At 48.2% G+C, this 16043-nt stretch overlaps 1 protein-coding gene across 5 annotated transcripts in view; it reads right to left on the bottom strand.

Moving 5' to 3' along the window:
- Positions 1-16043, bottom strand: part of LOC126523407 (cyclin-dependent kinase 8-like) — a 129176-nt gene that overhangs the window by 73419 nt on the left and 39714 nt on the right. For all 5 annotated transcript variants that reach the window (XR_008610724.2, XM_055066789.2, XM_055066788.2 and 2 more), the window contains exon 3: positions 10941-11025. Coding sequence is in view for 4 of the 5 variants with exons in the window: in XM_055066789.2 (XP_054922764.1) it covers positions 10941-11025 (85 nt within the window). In the remaining variant the exon portion in view is untranslated. The remainder of the gene's footprint in view (positions 1-10940; positions 11026-16043) is intronic.

Below are 16043 nucleotides of genomic sequence, written 5' to 3'. Positions count from 1 at the left end.
AAGATTGCAGATTTCATGATTTCACTGCGCCTGCAGCTGATTTTATTGATGTATCAATCCGCAGGAAGTCTGAGGATGCTGCCTTTTTGCCGAACTTCGACTCTCACAGCAATGATGTAAACCAGCCCGCAACACTGGCGGCCACAGGCCGGTTAGTTGCGCTTTTTGCTTCAGCCCGTCTTTTTGTTGTCGTTCGGAATGTTTGAGAGCTTGCCAAGATGGAGACTTATAGAAATTGCAAGAAATGCTACAAGAAAACCGAGCAGAAAACAAGAGCTTACTGCAAGGCATGCAACATTCTGCTATGTTTTACATCAAGGAACTGCTTTGCCACATGGCATGCCCAACTGCAGTGCTTGCAGTTAAATTTTTGTAGTTGAAAACCTGTTCAACGAAAAATTTTGATTTTTTCCAAGATAGTGCCTATTAGATGGCAAAACATTTTATATATCTCATAATTTATTTTAGATTTTGTTCTTGGTAGATACAAGCATGTCTTTACAAACTTTGTTCAGTTTTATCTGCTAATCTTGATTTTGGCAATTTATATCTTTTCTGTGACATAAATCTCATTAAGAAAACTGTCTTGCTTGAAAAGTGCATTTATTCTGCTTTTCGTTTGTGTATTACATAAAACACCGAGTGCAGTAGTTTCTTCAGAAAAGAAATCTGGTGTAACATACATAAAACACCTATATTCCCCCCATAGGGAAAGAGTTAAACGGATCTGTACAGTCGCTTAGTTTATTCTAAGTGTTCCTATAGTGACAACTGAACCTGACTACTTATTCAACCTATAACTTCCGTGAAGTAGAGCAAAGTGCACTGGAGTACTGTGGGGTTTTTCACTTGTTGGTCGTTTGGCATAACAGGCAAACAAATGTGTCAGAATCAGAATATCACAACCTCCACTATATGTCCTTAAAACATAGAACCCCCCCTATATATATGTAGTCGCATTTCGTTCTTGGAAGTGCCAGCGAGTGCGACCAGCAGCCTTCAATCGACAACGGTTGATGGCACTATGCAGTGTCACCACTTCCCACTTCTTGTGTGCGCACAATACAACACTTCAAATCGCTGTGGCCAGAACTTGACTACCAAGGCAGTTCCCTTCATCCTAATTTCTTATTTTTCAGTTCCGGTTCGTTGGTAGTGAGTGTACCAATTTGTCTGCTGCGCTAGGCCTAACATTCACTAACGAGATATACACATCCTCAAGCTTGGTTTCAACGGCTGAAGTAAAACTCTTGCTTGGGCTAGTTGGTTCATGCTTGAAGTAGGTAAAGGCAAGGCGCAGAAGACCAGGACTTAGGAAGAAGAACACAAACGACAAGACGGGCGCCACTCGAGACTGGCAAGCTGAGACGGCGATCAAGTTGACGCACAAAATGGCAGGATCGGTGCGAAAGCTTTGATGAAAGAAAGGGCCCAATGTAGAAGAAATATGTTCAAGTAAAACTCTTGCTTGGGCTAGTTGGTTCATGCTTGAAGTAGGTAAAGGCAAGGTGCAGAAGGCCAGGACTTAGGAAGAAGAACACAAACGACAAGACGGGCGCCACTCGAGACTGGCAAGCTGAGACGGCGATCAAGTTGACGCACAAAATGGCAGGATCGGTGCGAAAGCTTTGATGAAAGAAAGGGCCCAATGGGCCCGTCTTGTCGTTTGTGTTCTTCTTCCTAAGTCCTGGTCTTCTGCGCCTTGCCTTTACCTACTTCAAGCATGAACCAACTAGCCCAAGCAAGAGTTTTACTTGAGCATATTTCTTCTACATTGGGCCCTTTCTTTCATCAAAGCTTTCGCACCGATCCTGCCATTTTGTGCGTCAACTTGATCGCCATCTCAGCTTGCCAGTCTCGAGTGGCGCCCGTCTTGTCGTTTGTGTTCTTCTTCCTAAATCTTGGTCTTCTGCGCCTTGCCTTTACCTACTTCAACGGCTGGCAGGGGCTGACAATCACTCTTTTCAACTTCAAGAGCATGTTTCAACTCCCTTTAAGCGCAAATAAATATAGTGTTCCAACAAATGTCCCAGCAAATCTATTTAAAAAGAAAAACACGGTCTCCACAACGGAACACTTTAGGTCTCCTAATCGCATCATGTACCGTTTTTCTTTTCTTTTCCTGAACTCCATTCAAGCTTCCCTGCCCATGGCTAAAAGGCAGAAAGAGTGCATAAAGCCGCTACAAAAAAATCACACAAACATGTGGGCCAAATGCTGCGCCGCTTGCCGGGTACCCTCTCAACACATCCCTTGTGAACCCATGGCGCCTCCATGCGGTCACTGTTAGCGGCATATGAAGCTCTCCCATAGTGTGACAAAGAAGTTCTGAAACCAGTAAAAAGAAAGTACCAGAGGACTCTAGTTTTACCTTCCTTATAGGCCTGCACAAAGGCTCTCTCCACATTAATGTTTCTTCCTTTCTTTTTTTTTTTTTTCTGTGGGAGGCCATGCTGTGTTGCCCAGGCTTGGATGACCAGCGAAAGCTGGTGGACCGTGAGAGCCCACGGATTCCTGGAATCAGGAAGCTGCCCACTCGAGGGCAAAGAGAGATCTCTCTCTCTTTTGCTAGTTCAGAAATAAAGATCTCTCTCTCTCTTTCTCTCTCTATCTCTCTATCGTCTTGTTTGCACTACATATGGGAAGTGTATTCACAAATGCTGTGAAGTTGACAATCATAAAGAGCCTTACTGGTTTTCTGGCATGATGTGAGGTTTCATATTTATGGATTTTTTTTTCTATACATTTAAGAAACTTTAGCTCAAGGCCAACATCGTTTGGACTTACTCAAATAGATGTAAAATGAAGAAATGCTTTTATGAGAATACTCCTGGACCGATTGAAAGTTTGAAAAGCTTGAAAGTTTAAAAGTTTATTTAACGTAATTAACGTATACAGTTGCAAAGTACACACCTTTGGGACACAACATATTTGTTAAAGGATCCCTACCGATTGTTATTAGGAAGAAACGCTTCTACGGCAGCTGTTTTTTTTTATACTGTAAAATCACATAAAACTGAAATAGCTGAAGTAAGTAAAACAAGAAAATACAGTAGTAGGGAAAATTTCACAAATGAGGTACATTTTTCTAACAATTTTCTTTTTTTACATCATCGAAAACATCAGCACAGGAAAAGAAGAAAGAAAAAGTGAGGACGTGTGCAAGCATGCACAGTGCTACGCATTGTCGATAAGTGAGTGCTTTAATTGTTTAAGAAATGTATGCAATGTTCTTAGAGTGGTTAGGTCACTATCAAGCCTATTCCAAACTGAGGTGCCTGTAAACTGTAGTGTAGAGCGACCATAATTAGCACTGACCTTAGGCAATAAAAAACACCAGCAAGGTGCATTCCCAACATTGCGAAGTGAGGGATGGATCGAGACTGCTGTCAAGGCTAGTTTTTCATTAACTATTTGATGCATGACGGAGGTGATGTTGTATGTTGTCAAATCGTAAATGTTGAGGATGATCAGGATTTTAAATAAATCTTCACTCTTAAATTGCATATTGTTGGATGCTATAATGCAAAGAGCTCTTTTTTGAAGTGTAAACACCGGAGACAGTAGAGTTTTGTATGTGCAACCCCAGATCGCTAAGCAGTAATTAATGTGAGAGTGAACAAGTGCATAGTAAACATTGATAAGTATGTGAGGAGGGTGTCACAAAGAAGAGTAGCCTGCTTGCGCCACAGCACCATCGCTACCGGCATGAGCTCGTGGTTGCTGTCTTTCGCCGAACGCTTGGGACGGCTACCCGTTCGCACCCGTTGCTAATAAATCTCTTAGCAAGTAGTGGACGTGCTGGGTTTCGACCACCCTGAAACTTCGGAGTCGCACTCTACCCCCCATCATGCCCGACGACGCACGCACTCCTCCAGCTCCTCTAACGGCGCCGGCCACCTTGGTTTGTGCCGGTGCCTTGCGTCAGCGAGATCCCCCTATCTTCTCCGGCACAGATGACAAAGACGTTGAAGATTGGATCTCGTCTTATGAGCGAGTGAGTGCCCATAACCAGTGGGACGACGTTACCAAGTTAAGAAACATCGCATTCTATCTTACGGACGCATCCCCTGATATCTTACGCGTTCCCTGATATCTTACGCGTTCCCTGATATCTTGTTTTCCCGCATAGCTCCTGCGGTGCGGCTTCGCCGTGTGGCCTGCGTGATGCCCGCAGCGGTCATGTGGTTGGGGCACAGTGCGAGAGATGGCGCGAGTGTTACGCTGCTAAAGCCGCCTCACGGCAGGATTGCTTGGGGGCGCAGGGGAGAACAGGCTGTCTCTTGGGCGGCGGGCCGGCGAATGCTGCGGGCGTCCTGCGCATGCGCCGATCCATGCTTCTGCGAGACCGCCTCGCGTGGCCTGCCTTCGAACGCGCCACCGTTCGCGTGACCGTACGCGCGAACGACCAGGCCTTGGGATCCAGCATGGGGCGAACATATTCGCTCGCTATCCGGTCGCGGTGAGTCGGACTTCCTAGATTTGTCGCGCGCCCATCGGCATGTTTTGTGGATAGCAACTCAGCTAGCAGGTATTGATCTATGAAAATTGCAATAAATGCCCTTGTGATTGTTTGCACTACTGTGTTGTCGTTCCTTTGTCCCAAGAGTACGGATGTGAGAACCCCACAAGTGATAGAATTGTGCCAGAGTTACGACGAGTTGCGCAGGCAACGGCTTCACACCCGGCGTCCCACTCCGCCTGCCGACTCTCTGTCAAGCCTTGGAGTTGACGACAATCATGCTGATCTGTTCATAAAAATTCAGGAATTCGTTCGCGCAGAGGTCGCCCGCCAGCTATCCTTGATATCTTCTGTCCAGGAACCACCACCTGCTTTGCATCTTACGATCCGCGACTTCATTCAAGAGCAAGTATCTCAAGCAGTTCCTCCAGCCGTTGAGCAGACACCAGTCACGGCTCCTCTCACTTAAGCTGAAGCTGTTTCCCGATCTCGTCCACAAACGCCCCTGCCGCCATCTATGCATCGACCACCGACATTTTTGCCGCTATCTATGCCACTTCACAACCGACGGCATTTTCCTCCTATGCCGCTACCCGACCGACAGCATTTTCCGAATCCTCAACCGCAACCCGGACCTTAAGGCCAAGATATAGTCCGGCGTTCTCGGCGCGCCAGGCCGCGGCAGGCGAAGTCGGATACGCTGCGCTAGCGACGCCAGGCGTGCAAGAAATTTGCTTCCTCTACAGTTCGGCGTGCACGCGCAGCTCGAGGCTGGCGCCATCTGTGCGTCCGGGAGGGCAACTTCACGGCCGCGGCGAATAGCTGTTTCCATGGCGCATGCGCGTCTTGCATATACCCGCGCCATTCGGGTCGCGCGCGCTTTTTTTCTTTCCGCGCGCTGTTTGTGCGCCTAAAACGAAAACTTTTGCGGCATGGCGTTAACTTGTCGTGACAGCCAGAAAAGAAATTATAGGGTTTTCCGTGCCAAAACCACTACTGATTATGAGGCACGCCGTAGTGGAGGACTCCGGAAATTTCGACCACCTGGGGTTCTTTAACGTGCACCTAAATCTGAGCACACGGGTGTTTTTCGCATTTCACCCCCATCGAAATGCGGCCGCCGTGCCTGACAGCCAGAACATGGAAGCGGACCATGTACATACGAGAGCTATTCGACAAGCGCCCTCAACTCGGCGACTACCACCAGCTAGTACAGGAGCTGCGAAATGCAGCTTACCTGTGGCGAGACCACACTGCTTTCGTATAGCTTCCCACGCGTTGTTCTTCCGCTCTGTGTCGCGGTAGTCCATGCGTTTCACATCGTATACACATGGATGGTTGCGAATCGCTTCAAGCAGGCGTCCTCACTCGCGCTGTCATCACACACGGATGTTGAAAAAACCACAGCCGCACTCTCAGTACGCGCACCACAGGCCGCCATTCAGCCTCCACTCGCGGCCGCTGCAGCGCGCAATGCATTCTGGTCTAGCGGCAGCCGCGTGAAATAGAACACGCTCTACGTCCGCGCCGGTGGCGTTGAGTTCGCCAAGCGCACCTGGGCACACCGGCTACGCCGTGACGCCGGACTGTAGACTCCGCGCTTTTCACCGACGTCGCCTAACCGCGCCGCGCGCGGGCGTTACGCCGGAGTATATCTTGCCCTTTACCCCCATCAGTGGCGCACCTTCGATTACCGCCCAATATGTTTTGCTTGCGGTGGTGCTGGTCACGTGGCGCGCCATTGTCGCCGTTGCATGCTTCCTCTTCAGAACATCCGGCGAGCGCCACCTTTCCCCACTCCGTTTTCCTCTTCGCCTTCCAGCCTTCCTACCTCTTCCTTTTCCCCTGACCGCCCAACCGCCTCTACTCGCTGCTCACCATCTCCCCGTCGTCGCTCGCTTTCTCCGATGCAGCGCCGTCCCGTGTCCACCGAGCAGGAAAACTGATGGCCGCAGTTCCCGAGGCACGAACTACGTCCACGTTGCAATGCCCAAGTCCTCGTCATTCTCCAGCCAACGTAATTGAAGTCTCTGTTGAAGGAATCGCCGTCCTGGCACTTGTAGATACAGGAGCCGCCGTATCCGTAATTTCCGCCGAACTCTGCCGCACACTACGAAAGGTTTTGACGCCTCTCTCCGACTTCTCCCTTCGAACCGCGAACGCTCAAAATAGAACGCCTCTCGCTGCCTGTACTGCTCGCGTCTTCATTGATGGTCTACTGTGTACCATCGAATTCGTCGTGCTGCCCTCGTGTTCCCATGACATTATATTAGGCTGGGACTTCCTTGCAAATAATAACGCCGTTATTGACTGTTGTCACGCCGAACTCGAACTTTCTGCACTTCCCGACGTCGAGACAATCGAAAACGACCCTTCTAGTGTTAAACTCTGTTTCCGAAGACAATTCCATCCCTCCACGCTCTTCCCTGCTTGTGCCTGTGCGCCGCTATTTCTGATGCCACTGTTCTCTTTACGCCCTCTGAACTGTTCATTCGCTGCCGATGTTCTCCGTTGCCCTTTGCTCTCCTTACTCTTCGCAATGGTGTCACGAAAATGGTCGTCGACAATCCCACGGCCTGCCCTTTAGCTTTATTTCATGGTGAATGCCTAGGCCTTGTTCAACCGGTCGACGCCTTTTGCATCTTTAAAGCTCCTGCCGTTTCTACTTCTGCGGACCTTGGCGCACTTACTTGTGACCCTGCGGTTGATCAGTCACTCCTCGACGCTTTCCACTGCTCCATCGATGATGGCACGTCATCTTCAGAATGAAGCCAGCTTATTGCTCTCCTGCAGGAGTTCAGGGCTTCTTTCGACAGCCATGCTTCCGGTTTGGGCCGCACATCGACCGTTTTTCACCAGATAGATACCGGCAGTCATGCACTTTTACGGCAGCGCCCTTACCGATATCCGCCTCTGAGCGCCGTGTCATTGACCACCAGGTTGCTGACATGCTCAAGCGTATCGTTGTGCAGCCCTCCAACAGTCCCTGGGCATCACCGGTCTTCCTCGTTAAGAAAAAGGATGGCTCTATTCAATTCTGCGTCGACTACCGACATCTGAACAAGACAACGCGCAAGGACATTTACCCGTTACCGCGCATCGACGACGCCCTCGACTGTTTGCAGGGAGCTGAGTTCTTTTCTTCGCTAGATTTACGTTCCGGATACTGGCAAGACTCTTTGGCACCATCTGATTGACCTAAAACAGCATTTGTAACACCTGATGGATTGTAAGAATTCATCGTAATGCCCTTCGGCCTGTGTAACGCTCCAGCCACTTTTGAGAGAATGATGGACAATATTTTACGCGGCCTCAAATGGAACACATGTTTATGCTACCTGGATGACATAGTTGTCTTTTCCACTGATTTCCGAACCCATCTCAGCCGTCTCGAGCAAGTTCTGAAATGCCTTACTGATGTGGGACTTCAACTTAACTTTAAAAAATTGTCGTTTCGGTGCCCGAAAGCTCATTATTCTTGGCCATTCTTGGCGAGACGGCGTCCTACCAGATGCAGCGAAGCTCCGCGCTGTCACCGACTTTCCGCAACCAAAGAAGTTAAAGGAGCTTCAAAGTTTCTTTGGTTTATGCTCATACTTCCGACGTTTCATTCGAAATTTCGCTTCATAAGTGCACCCCTGACAGCCCTTCTAAGTGGCGACAAAGAACTTTCCACTTGGTCGCCCGCCTGTGATGACGCCTTCACGAAATAACGCCGCCTGCTAACCTCGCCACGTATCCTCCGCCACTTCGATCCTGCAGCGCCCACAGAGGTCCACACCTATGCCGGCGGCGTCGGACTTGGCGCCGTACTCGCGCAACGAAAAGCGGGGTTTGATGAATATGTCGTTGCCTACGCGAGCCGAACTCTGACAAAGGCCGAGGCTAATTACTCTGTTACAGAGAAAGAGTGTTTAGCCATTATTTGGGCCCTTGGAAAATTCCGTCCTTGTTTGTATGGTCACCCTTTCAATGTCACTGACCATCACGCCCTTTGTTGGCTGTCTACCCTTGAGGACCCATCTGGCCGACTTGCTCGCAGGGCCCTTAAGCTACAGGAGTACGACATCCGCGTTCTCTACCGTTCCGGCCGCAAACACACGGATGCTGACACCCTTTCTCGCTCACCGGTCTCCGCTGACTGCGCTTGCCTATCTGCCCTTGAGCCCACACTTCCATCTCATGCACTGCGCAACATGCCGTCGGAGCAGCGCAAGGATCCCTGGATCAGTGCTCTCATCAGCATCCTTTCTGATCCATCCACCTTTTCACCATCTCGCGCTCTTCGCCGCCAGGCTACCCACTTCTGCATTCACGACGGCCTTCTTTATTGTCGTAATTACTTCTCTCACGGTTGCAAGTGGCTTCTCGTGATACCCCGCCACCTCCGTGACCTTATCTGCGACGCTTTCCACGCAGACCCTCAGTGCGCACATGCCGGCCTCTTCAAGACCTATGCTCGACTATGCGTCCGATTTTATTAGCGCGGCATGTATAACTACGTCAGAAAGTTCATTCGCTCCTGTGCTCAGTGCCAACGCCGAAAATTACCTCCCGGACAAGTCTACCCGTCACAACCCCTTCCCTGCCCTAGTCGGCCCTTTGATCGTGTTGGTATAGACATATACGGACCGCTACCCTCCACTCCAGCAGGCAACCAGTGGATTATTGTTGCGGTGGATCACTTGACCCGCAATGCTGAAACAGCTGCTCTGCCGACTGCCACCGCACGCGACATTGCATCGTTTCTGTTGACAGTTTGTTCTTCGCCACGGGGCCCCTCGCGAACTTCTGAGCGATAGAGGCCGCGCATTTCTTTCCGATGCTTTGAAGGCACTACTCGACGAATGCCGAATCGTTCACCGCACCAGTACAGCGTACCATCCGCAAACTAACGGCATGACCAAGCGCTTCAACCGTAATCTTGACGATATGCTCTCCATGTACGTCGCCTCTGATCATTCAAACTGGGACCAAGTTCTCCCTTTCGTGACGTATGCGTACAATACTGCGGCCCAAGCAACTACTGGTTTTCCCCCTTACTTTCTCCAATACGTACGAGTACCTTCTACTACGCTCAATACCATTCTTTCATATACACCTGACGCTTCCGAAAGTACTCCGCTATCTGAAGCTGCTCGTCATGCCGAGGAACGCCACCAGCTTGCCCGCTCTTTTTCCACCGAGGACCAGTGGCAGCAGCAATCCCGTCAACCTGCCAGCCGTTCTGTACCAACTTCTTCGCCTGGCTCTCTCGTATGGCTTCGGGTACCCGCTACTACATCCGGCCTCTCCTCAAAACTTGTCGCAAAATACCCAGGACCCTACCGCGTTCTGGAGCAAACGTCTTCCGTCAATTACATCGTAGAGCCCCTCACGCCATCGACAGACCTACGCCATCGCGGCCACGAACTTGTCCACGTCTCTCGCATTAAGTCGTACTACGACCCAATAGTAGTCTCTTCGCCTTAAGCCGCCAGGATGGCGCCTTTTTCTGCGGACGGCGATTGTAACGAAAAAGAGTAGCCTGCCTGCTCCACAGCACCATCGCTACCGGCATGAGCTCGTGGTTGCTGTCTTTCGCCGAACGCTTGGGACGGCTACCCGTTCGCGCCCGTTGCTAATAAATGCTAATAAATCTCTTAGCAAGGGAAATAGTTTCGACACTTCAACAGCACATGCAAGCCATACAAAGCCTTATGAACTACAGAACGCACATGAAGGCAGAATTTTAAATGGTTATCGATAATAACACCAAGAGATTTTGTCTAACTAGATTGTTTTATCAGATGGTTATTGTAAACGACATCTGAATGAATAGTCGTTTTTCTTTTTTCAGAGTGAAATAAGATAAAAACTTTCTTCGTTGGGTTAAGGTGAAGGGCATTCAGTGTACACCAACGGTGCAAAATGTTGTAATTCAGAGTTAAGCTTATTAATTAGGTTGCATTCCTCACAAACAGCTATTATAAGGTTAGTATCGTCTGCATAGAGTACAGGGGCAGCACACACAAGATGCGAATGAGAGTTGCTGCATTTGAGAGAGGAAGTTAAACTATGGCAACTCTAGGAAGTACACTTTTGAGTCGCCATGTGGGCAATGTTGGCCATGAGGGTAGCAATTGCTATAACTAAGTAATCGCAGATACACCTTCATTCTGGTTATAGTGAGGCTGTACTGTAACTTGTAAACACCTTAACGCAGCAGCACCTTTTTACTTCCCACCTTCAACATTTCTGTCCTGAGAGAATATTTTAAAAAAGTTGTAATTTGGCACTCAGTATGGGTTGCAAACAAAACAGAACGAAGCCGTGTTTTCAAAAATGAGTGAGGCCAGTGCTAAGTGGACCTTGCCACATTTCCTGCACAAAGCAGTACCAGCGCTTCGGCTGCCTATGTCATGGCATGCAATACCATGACATAGGCATGGCAGCAACAAAACAGATGTGCACAGCAGGAGTCCCTTTCAGTGCTCACCTTGCTGGCGTCAGACTTGTCCTCCTGCTCCTCGTCCGTAAGGAAGTCCCGCTTCGGATATGGAATGGGCACACCTGCGAACACACTGAAAAGGCAACACCATCGTGCAGTGCACTCCAAATCCCCTCAAACACAGAAACAGCAGCTACGGCAACCTTTTGCATAAAAAGTGCAAGCATTTCCCTCTCTGCAAGGCCGATCCCTTGCCTGACCAAGTGCAGCTTTAAAGAAACAATAATAATTAGGAAATCACCCACTCGAATGAAAAACAAAAGCCTTAGAGTAGGATAATTAATTGTTATTTCTGTTTTGCTACTCATGTATTCTTGCATTTCCTTGTTGTTTCTTTCTGTACTTCTGACCCTCCTGCAAGGGCCACTACAAGGCCTGCAGTATTTTCTAAATAAAATAAATAATATTATGAATTTGGAGCAGATTACAAGTTGAAGGACATTTCTGGAGCATTAAATTGCAAAACTGTAGCACCTTATTTGTCATGGAATATTCAAAATTTGAAGCAGATCAATGAACTAAGTGGTCGAAATTATTACACCAGTTCTTTCAGTTTGGATCCACTCCTGCAGGGTTTTTGAAAATTGCCTTAAATTCACAAAAGATCCCATTTCACAGGGCACAAGAAACTGCCATGTTCCACTTTCTAGTTTTCACCAGATACACATGTCCTGACATTTCCAACTCCCATAATTTGAATTAACGGATGACTCAAACTGCATTTTGGGTATCGTTTTGGGCAGCAGATACAGTCTACGCTCGTCACAATGAACCAGTGTACAACACACTTTCGGATATAACGGACCATATTTCAACCTTAGTTTGTTCTACCTATTTTATTATGCAAAGAAGTTTGCTTTTAATGGACCGCACCATAACAGGCTATTGGCTACAATAGGCAAAATAAGTGGCAACTTTTTTCAAAATCTGGCGTATAAAACGTACTTTTGCCTTGTCGACATTAGCTGGCAATGGACTTGCAAGGGTCAGCCGACGATTGCAGTTCAATATCACGTGCGCAAGAGGAAGGCGGGGCGGAAATGCGCCGTCTTCTTTTGCGCACGAGGCACCAGGAGAGGTAAGGGAGAGGGGGATTCTACTGTGGCGGCTGCTGTTTATGGCACAACTGCGCAGCCACCGTATGTTGAAAGCGATTTGCAATGTGGACACAGTGCTCACCCACGCTGGCACCATATCTTGAAAGCAACCTGTGATGTGGACAAAGTGCGCATGGGCCTCACCTTCAAAGCAATCCGCGATGTAGACAAAGTGCACCCAGTACCGGTAGCTTTGTATGCACTGTGCTTTCAACGTTTAGTTTGCACTGAAGCGAGAGACAGCACTTAGGTCAATTCACTCGCTGCTGCTGCCGCACTTCGTCACTGCAACTTTTTGACTGAGACTTTTCGCAGTCATCGAGCGAGATAAAACTACTATCTTTACTTTACATAGCTGTCTACTAGTTTGTTATCGCAATCGATGTTTCACGAAACTGCTTTTCTTTTTTTTTTTTTTTTTTTTACTTTGGATGTTTGCCACTCACTCTTTGCAATAACATTCTTAGACATCGCAATCAAAGTTTCGGAAGTGCGGCGTTTCGGATATTACGTACTTCGGATAAAACAGATGTTTTTTGTCAGATTATCAGGGTCCGTTGTAACGAGAGTTGACTGTGTTTGAATGGAGGAAAGCTCTAGGAACTCTTTTCAACAGAAGCATTCTCCTCACTATCCTTGGGCTGCCATATAGCAGATTCCCATATGTAGCAGCAAAGGCACAATATGATTATTTCTAGTGAAATTCCCATTTCCGCCAAGCACTTGTCATCAAAATGTCATGCCAGAACCACAACCTACAGGGGTCCTGAAGCAGCCCTTGGGTTTGGTGAAAAAAATCCATTCCGCAGATAGCATATGCTGCTGTGAACATCTCAGCCAAATTTTTCGGTCATGCGTGACACGTGAAGCTTGTGAACGGAGCGCCAAGTCACATTTTTCTCAAGCACGCTCTTTTCAACAGAAGCGTTCTCCTAACTATCCTCAGGCTGCCATAAAGCGGATTCCCATATGCAGCAGCTGTTGGCCACTAGCTGACATCATTCAAGAAGCGTGTTTGGACCAGTGCTTTTCTTCCTATTGTTACTGTGTATATTTATTCAGACAGTTCCTCAAGGAGTGCCTCAAGGAGTGCCTCAAGGCAGAGTGCTTAGCCCGATGCTTTTCAATCTAACCGTCATTAGATTAGCTGATAACCTGCCAAGCACCGTACGACTTTCCATCTATGCGGATGACATCTGCATTTGGGCATCAGGTGTAACACGACTACAGCTTCGCACTCAGCTTCAGAAGGCAGCCACAATACATCTTGCTACTTTTGTCAACAAGGTCTTGAAATTACATGCGGAAAGTGTGAAATGGTGGCATTCACGAGGAAGCCAATTTCTGCTTACGGCATATCAATTAATGGACAACTTATACCATACAGCAGAAGTCACAGGTTCTTGGGAGTCGTAATTGACAGAGACCTGTCTTGGAATCCGCACGTGAATTACGTGAAAAAGCGGCTGACTGCTATCTGTCATCTGTTCAGGTTCCTTGAAGGAAAAAGTTGGGGAGTACTTATACAGGTTATGTTACAGCTGTACATGGTGTGGTTCGTTAGATTCCTGCGGTACAGCCCGCCTGCAATATCCAACACTTGCAAGACTTGCCTGCGTACGATTCAGAGCATTCAAGCACAAGCCCCTAAGATATCTCTTGGCTTACCACGCAGTACGTCAATGGCTGAAACCATTGCCATTATGCAGGATTACCCAATCATGACGCAAATTACCGTTGAGACAATGCGTATACATCTCAGACATTTTGCTAGGACCCCTTCCCACCACCTGGTGAGCCTCACTGCTGAAAGGCCCTGCCTGACATTTAGCGCTACTGTCAGTGCACATTGTGCGTCGTTTACTTCATGGTACGCACCTGCGACCAAGCCAGTGTTTCCTCCGTGGTGTTTGAGCCATCCACAAGTATATATAATGATTCCAGGACTACAGAAGAAGTCAGGTCTTCCAGCCCCTGCTCTAAAACAACTGAGCTTACTCCTCTTGCATGAAAAGTACAGCAACCATGTGCACATCTATACAGATGGATCGACTACGTCGTCCAGTTCTGGTGGTGCGGTGGTTATACCAATGTGAGGAATAACACTGCGGTTCAACACATCGCATGTCACGACCTCAACGGTGGCAGAACTAATGGCTCTGCGTCATGTACTGGAATTAATTGGTTCTGGAAGACCTAGAAAATTGCCTGTGTTCTCCGACTCAAAACCGGCATTACAGTGCACGCAGTCAGTTCTCCGACGCAGATGTCATGAACAGCTGACATACGAAATCGTGAAACTTCATCATCACCTCCAACGAAAAAGTCACAAGGTTGTCTTTCAATGGGTACCTGGCCATTGTGGAATCAGTGGCAATGACTCCGCCGATAAGACTGCCCGCACATCACATCAAGAAGAGCGCAGCATTCCAATTCCGCTTTCGAGGACAGACGCTGCAAGACAGCTTCGAAACCTGGCATGCAGTCTCTCATTGACCGAGTGGAACTCGCCATACTTAAGACTTACACGACTGCATCGATTAAACCCCTCACTGCAACTCCAACTTCCATTCAGACTTCCTCGACGTGAAGCTACGCTTCTCTTTCGCTTTTGGTTCGCAGTTGCCTTCACAAAGGCATATACTACATTAATTGCAGCATTAATTGCAAAGTGCAGCGTACAAGGTATGCGGCACCGAAGAGAATATCGACCACCTGCTGTGCCACTGTCCAGGATATGCCCCAAAAGACAAGAACTTGCTAATGCTCTACAAAAACTGGACAATCAGCTGCTTTTCGTGCAGGTGCTGCTGGAACACCACTCCCATCGCTCGTCGGCCCATAAAGTGGTGAAGGTGCTTTTGTGCTTCTTGAGGACGACGGGCTTGTGTGAACATCTGTGACTATTAGTGCAATTACTATTGGACCACACGTGTCAGCGAACTCACTGCTAATTTCCTTCTTTCCTTCCCTCTTCTCTCTCCCTGTCATGTTTGGTTTCCCTTTCCCATTCCCCCGGAGTAGGGTAGTCAGCCAGATGTTATTCTGGTTAACCTCCCTGCCTTCTGCTTTCTTCTTTCCTTCCTTCCTATTTAGGCAGTTTAATTAATAAACAGGTTGAAGTAACAGAAAATCTGCATTTTAAATTTCAATAATAATTATGTACTTTCAGAAGTACCGCGACCGTAATATCTCCGACTATCATAAGCTAACGCTTGGTTGCACGCACCCATGTAGGATTGAAGCTTTGACCACACACTACTTATCACTGTCGTAGCTGTCAGGCCTCACTAATTTCGATTAGTTCTAAACACTCCACTAGCCTCGCACCACGCAAAACTTAGTCAGACCAGACATACGCTTGCCAGCGCACTCACTCCTGATCACTCCATGCCTTGGCAGACTTCGCTTTGCATTGAGCTCTTGTGCAAAATGCACAATTTGGATTGGCGACTATCCGCTGGTCAAGCTGGTGCAAGACAAAGCCAGTCCACACCGGATAGCACAGCCAGACTGGAGCACATAAGCGCAAGCACACACTCCAGACCTGTCGTGCACATAGTTAGCCACTACAGTTGCACGTAGCTGGGTCTGCAGCGTAGCGTAGATACTGCAGCCACTGCAGGGTGCCGTGACAAGTGCGCTCTCTGAGGACAACAGCGTGCTCCGAATGCTATCTGTGGGTGACGTGACTCAAGGCCTAAACACCAACATCTGATGAACCAGTCATTTGCTTCCCAAGTTGCACACCCTTGAGGTGTGCTGCCATCATGGTCAAAGCTTGTTACATCAGGAATCCTTCCAACGCAAGTCCGGAGTGCAGCATCCATCACGTAGCCAATGTGCCCACTGCCAACGTACTCGCATGAGCGAATATGAAGAAGTTTGTTCGACCCCCAGAAGTTACATGGCTGTTGTAGAGATAAGTGCAAAACAAAATGTGCTATTCATGTCACTCGGTGCAAGGACAGCCATGTATAGCTATTTAGTACAC

This window comes from Dermacentor andersoni, chromosome 6 (assembly GCF_023375885.2).
Source record: "Dermacentor andersoni chromosome 6, qqDerAnde1_hic_scaffold, whole genome shotgun sequence".
Taxonomy (NCBI): Eukaryota; Metazoa; Arthropoda; class Arachnida; order Ixodida; family Ixodidae; genus Dermacentor; species Dermacentor andersoni.
Note: the sequence above shows the minus strand (reverse complement) of the source record. Positions and strands in the feature narration are given on the sequence as shown.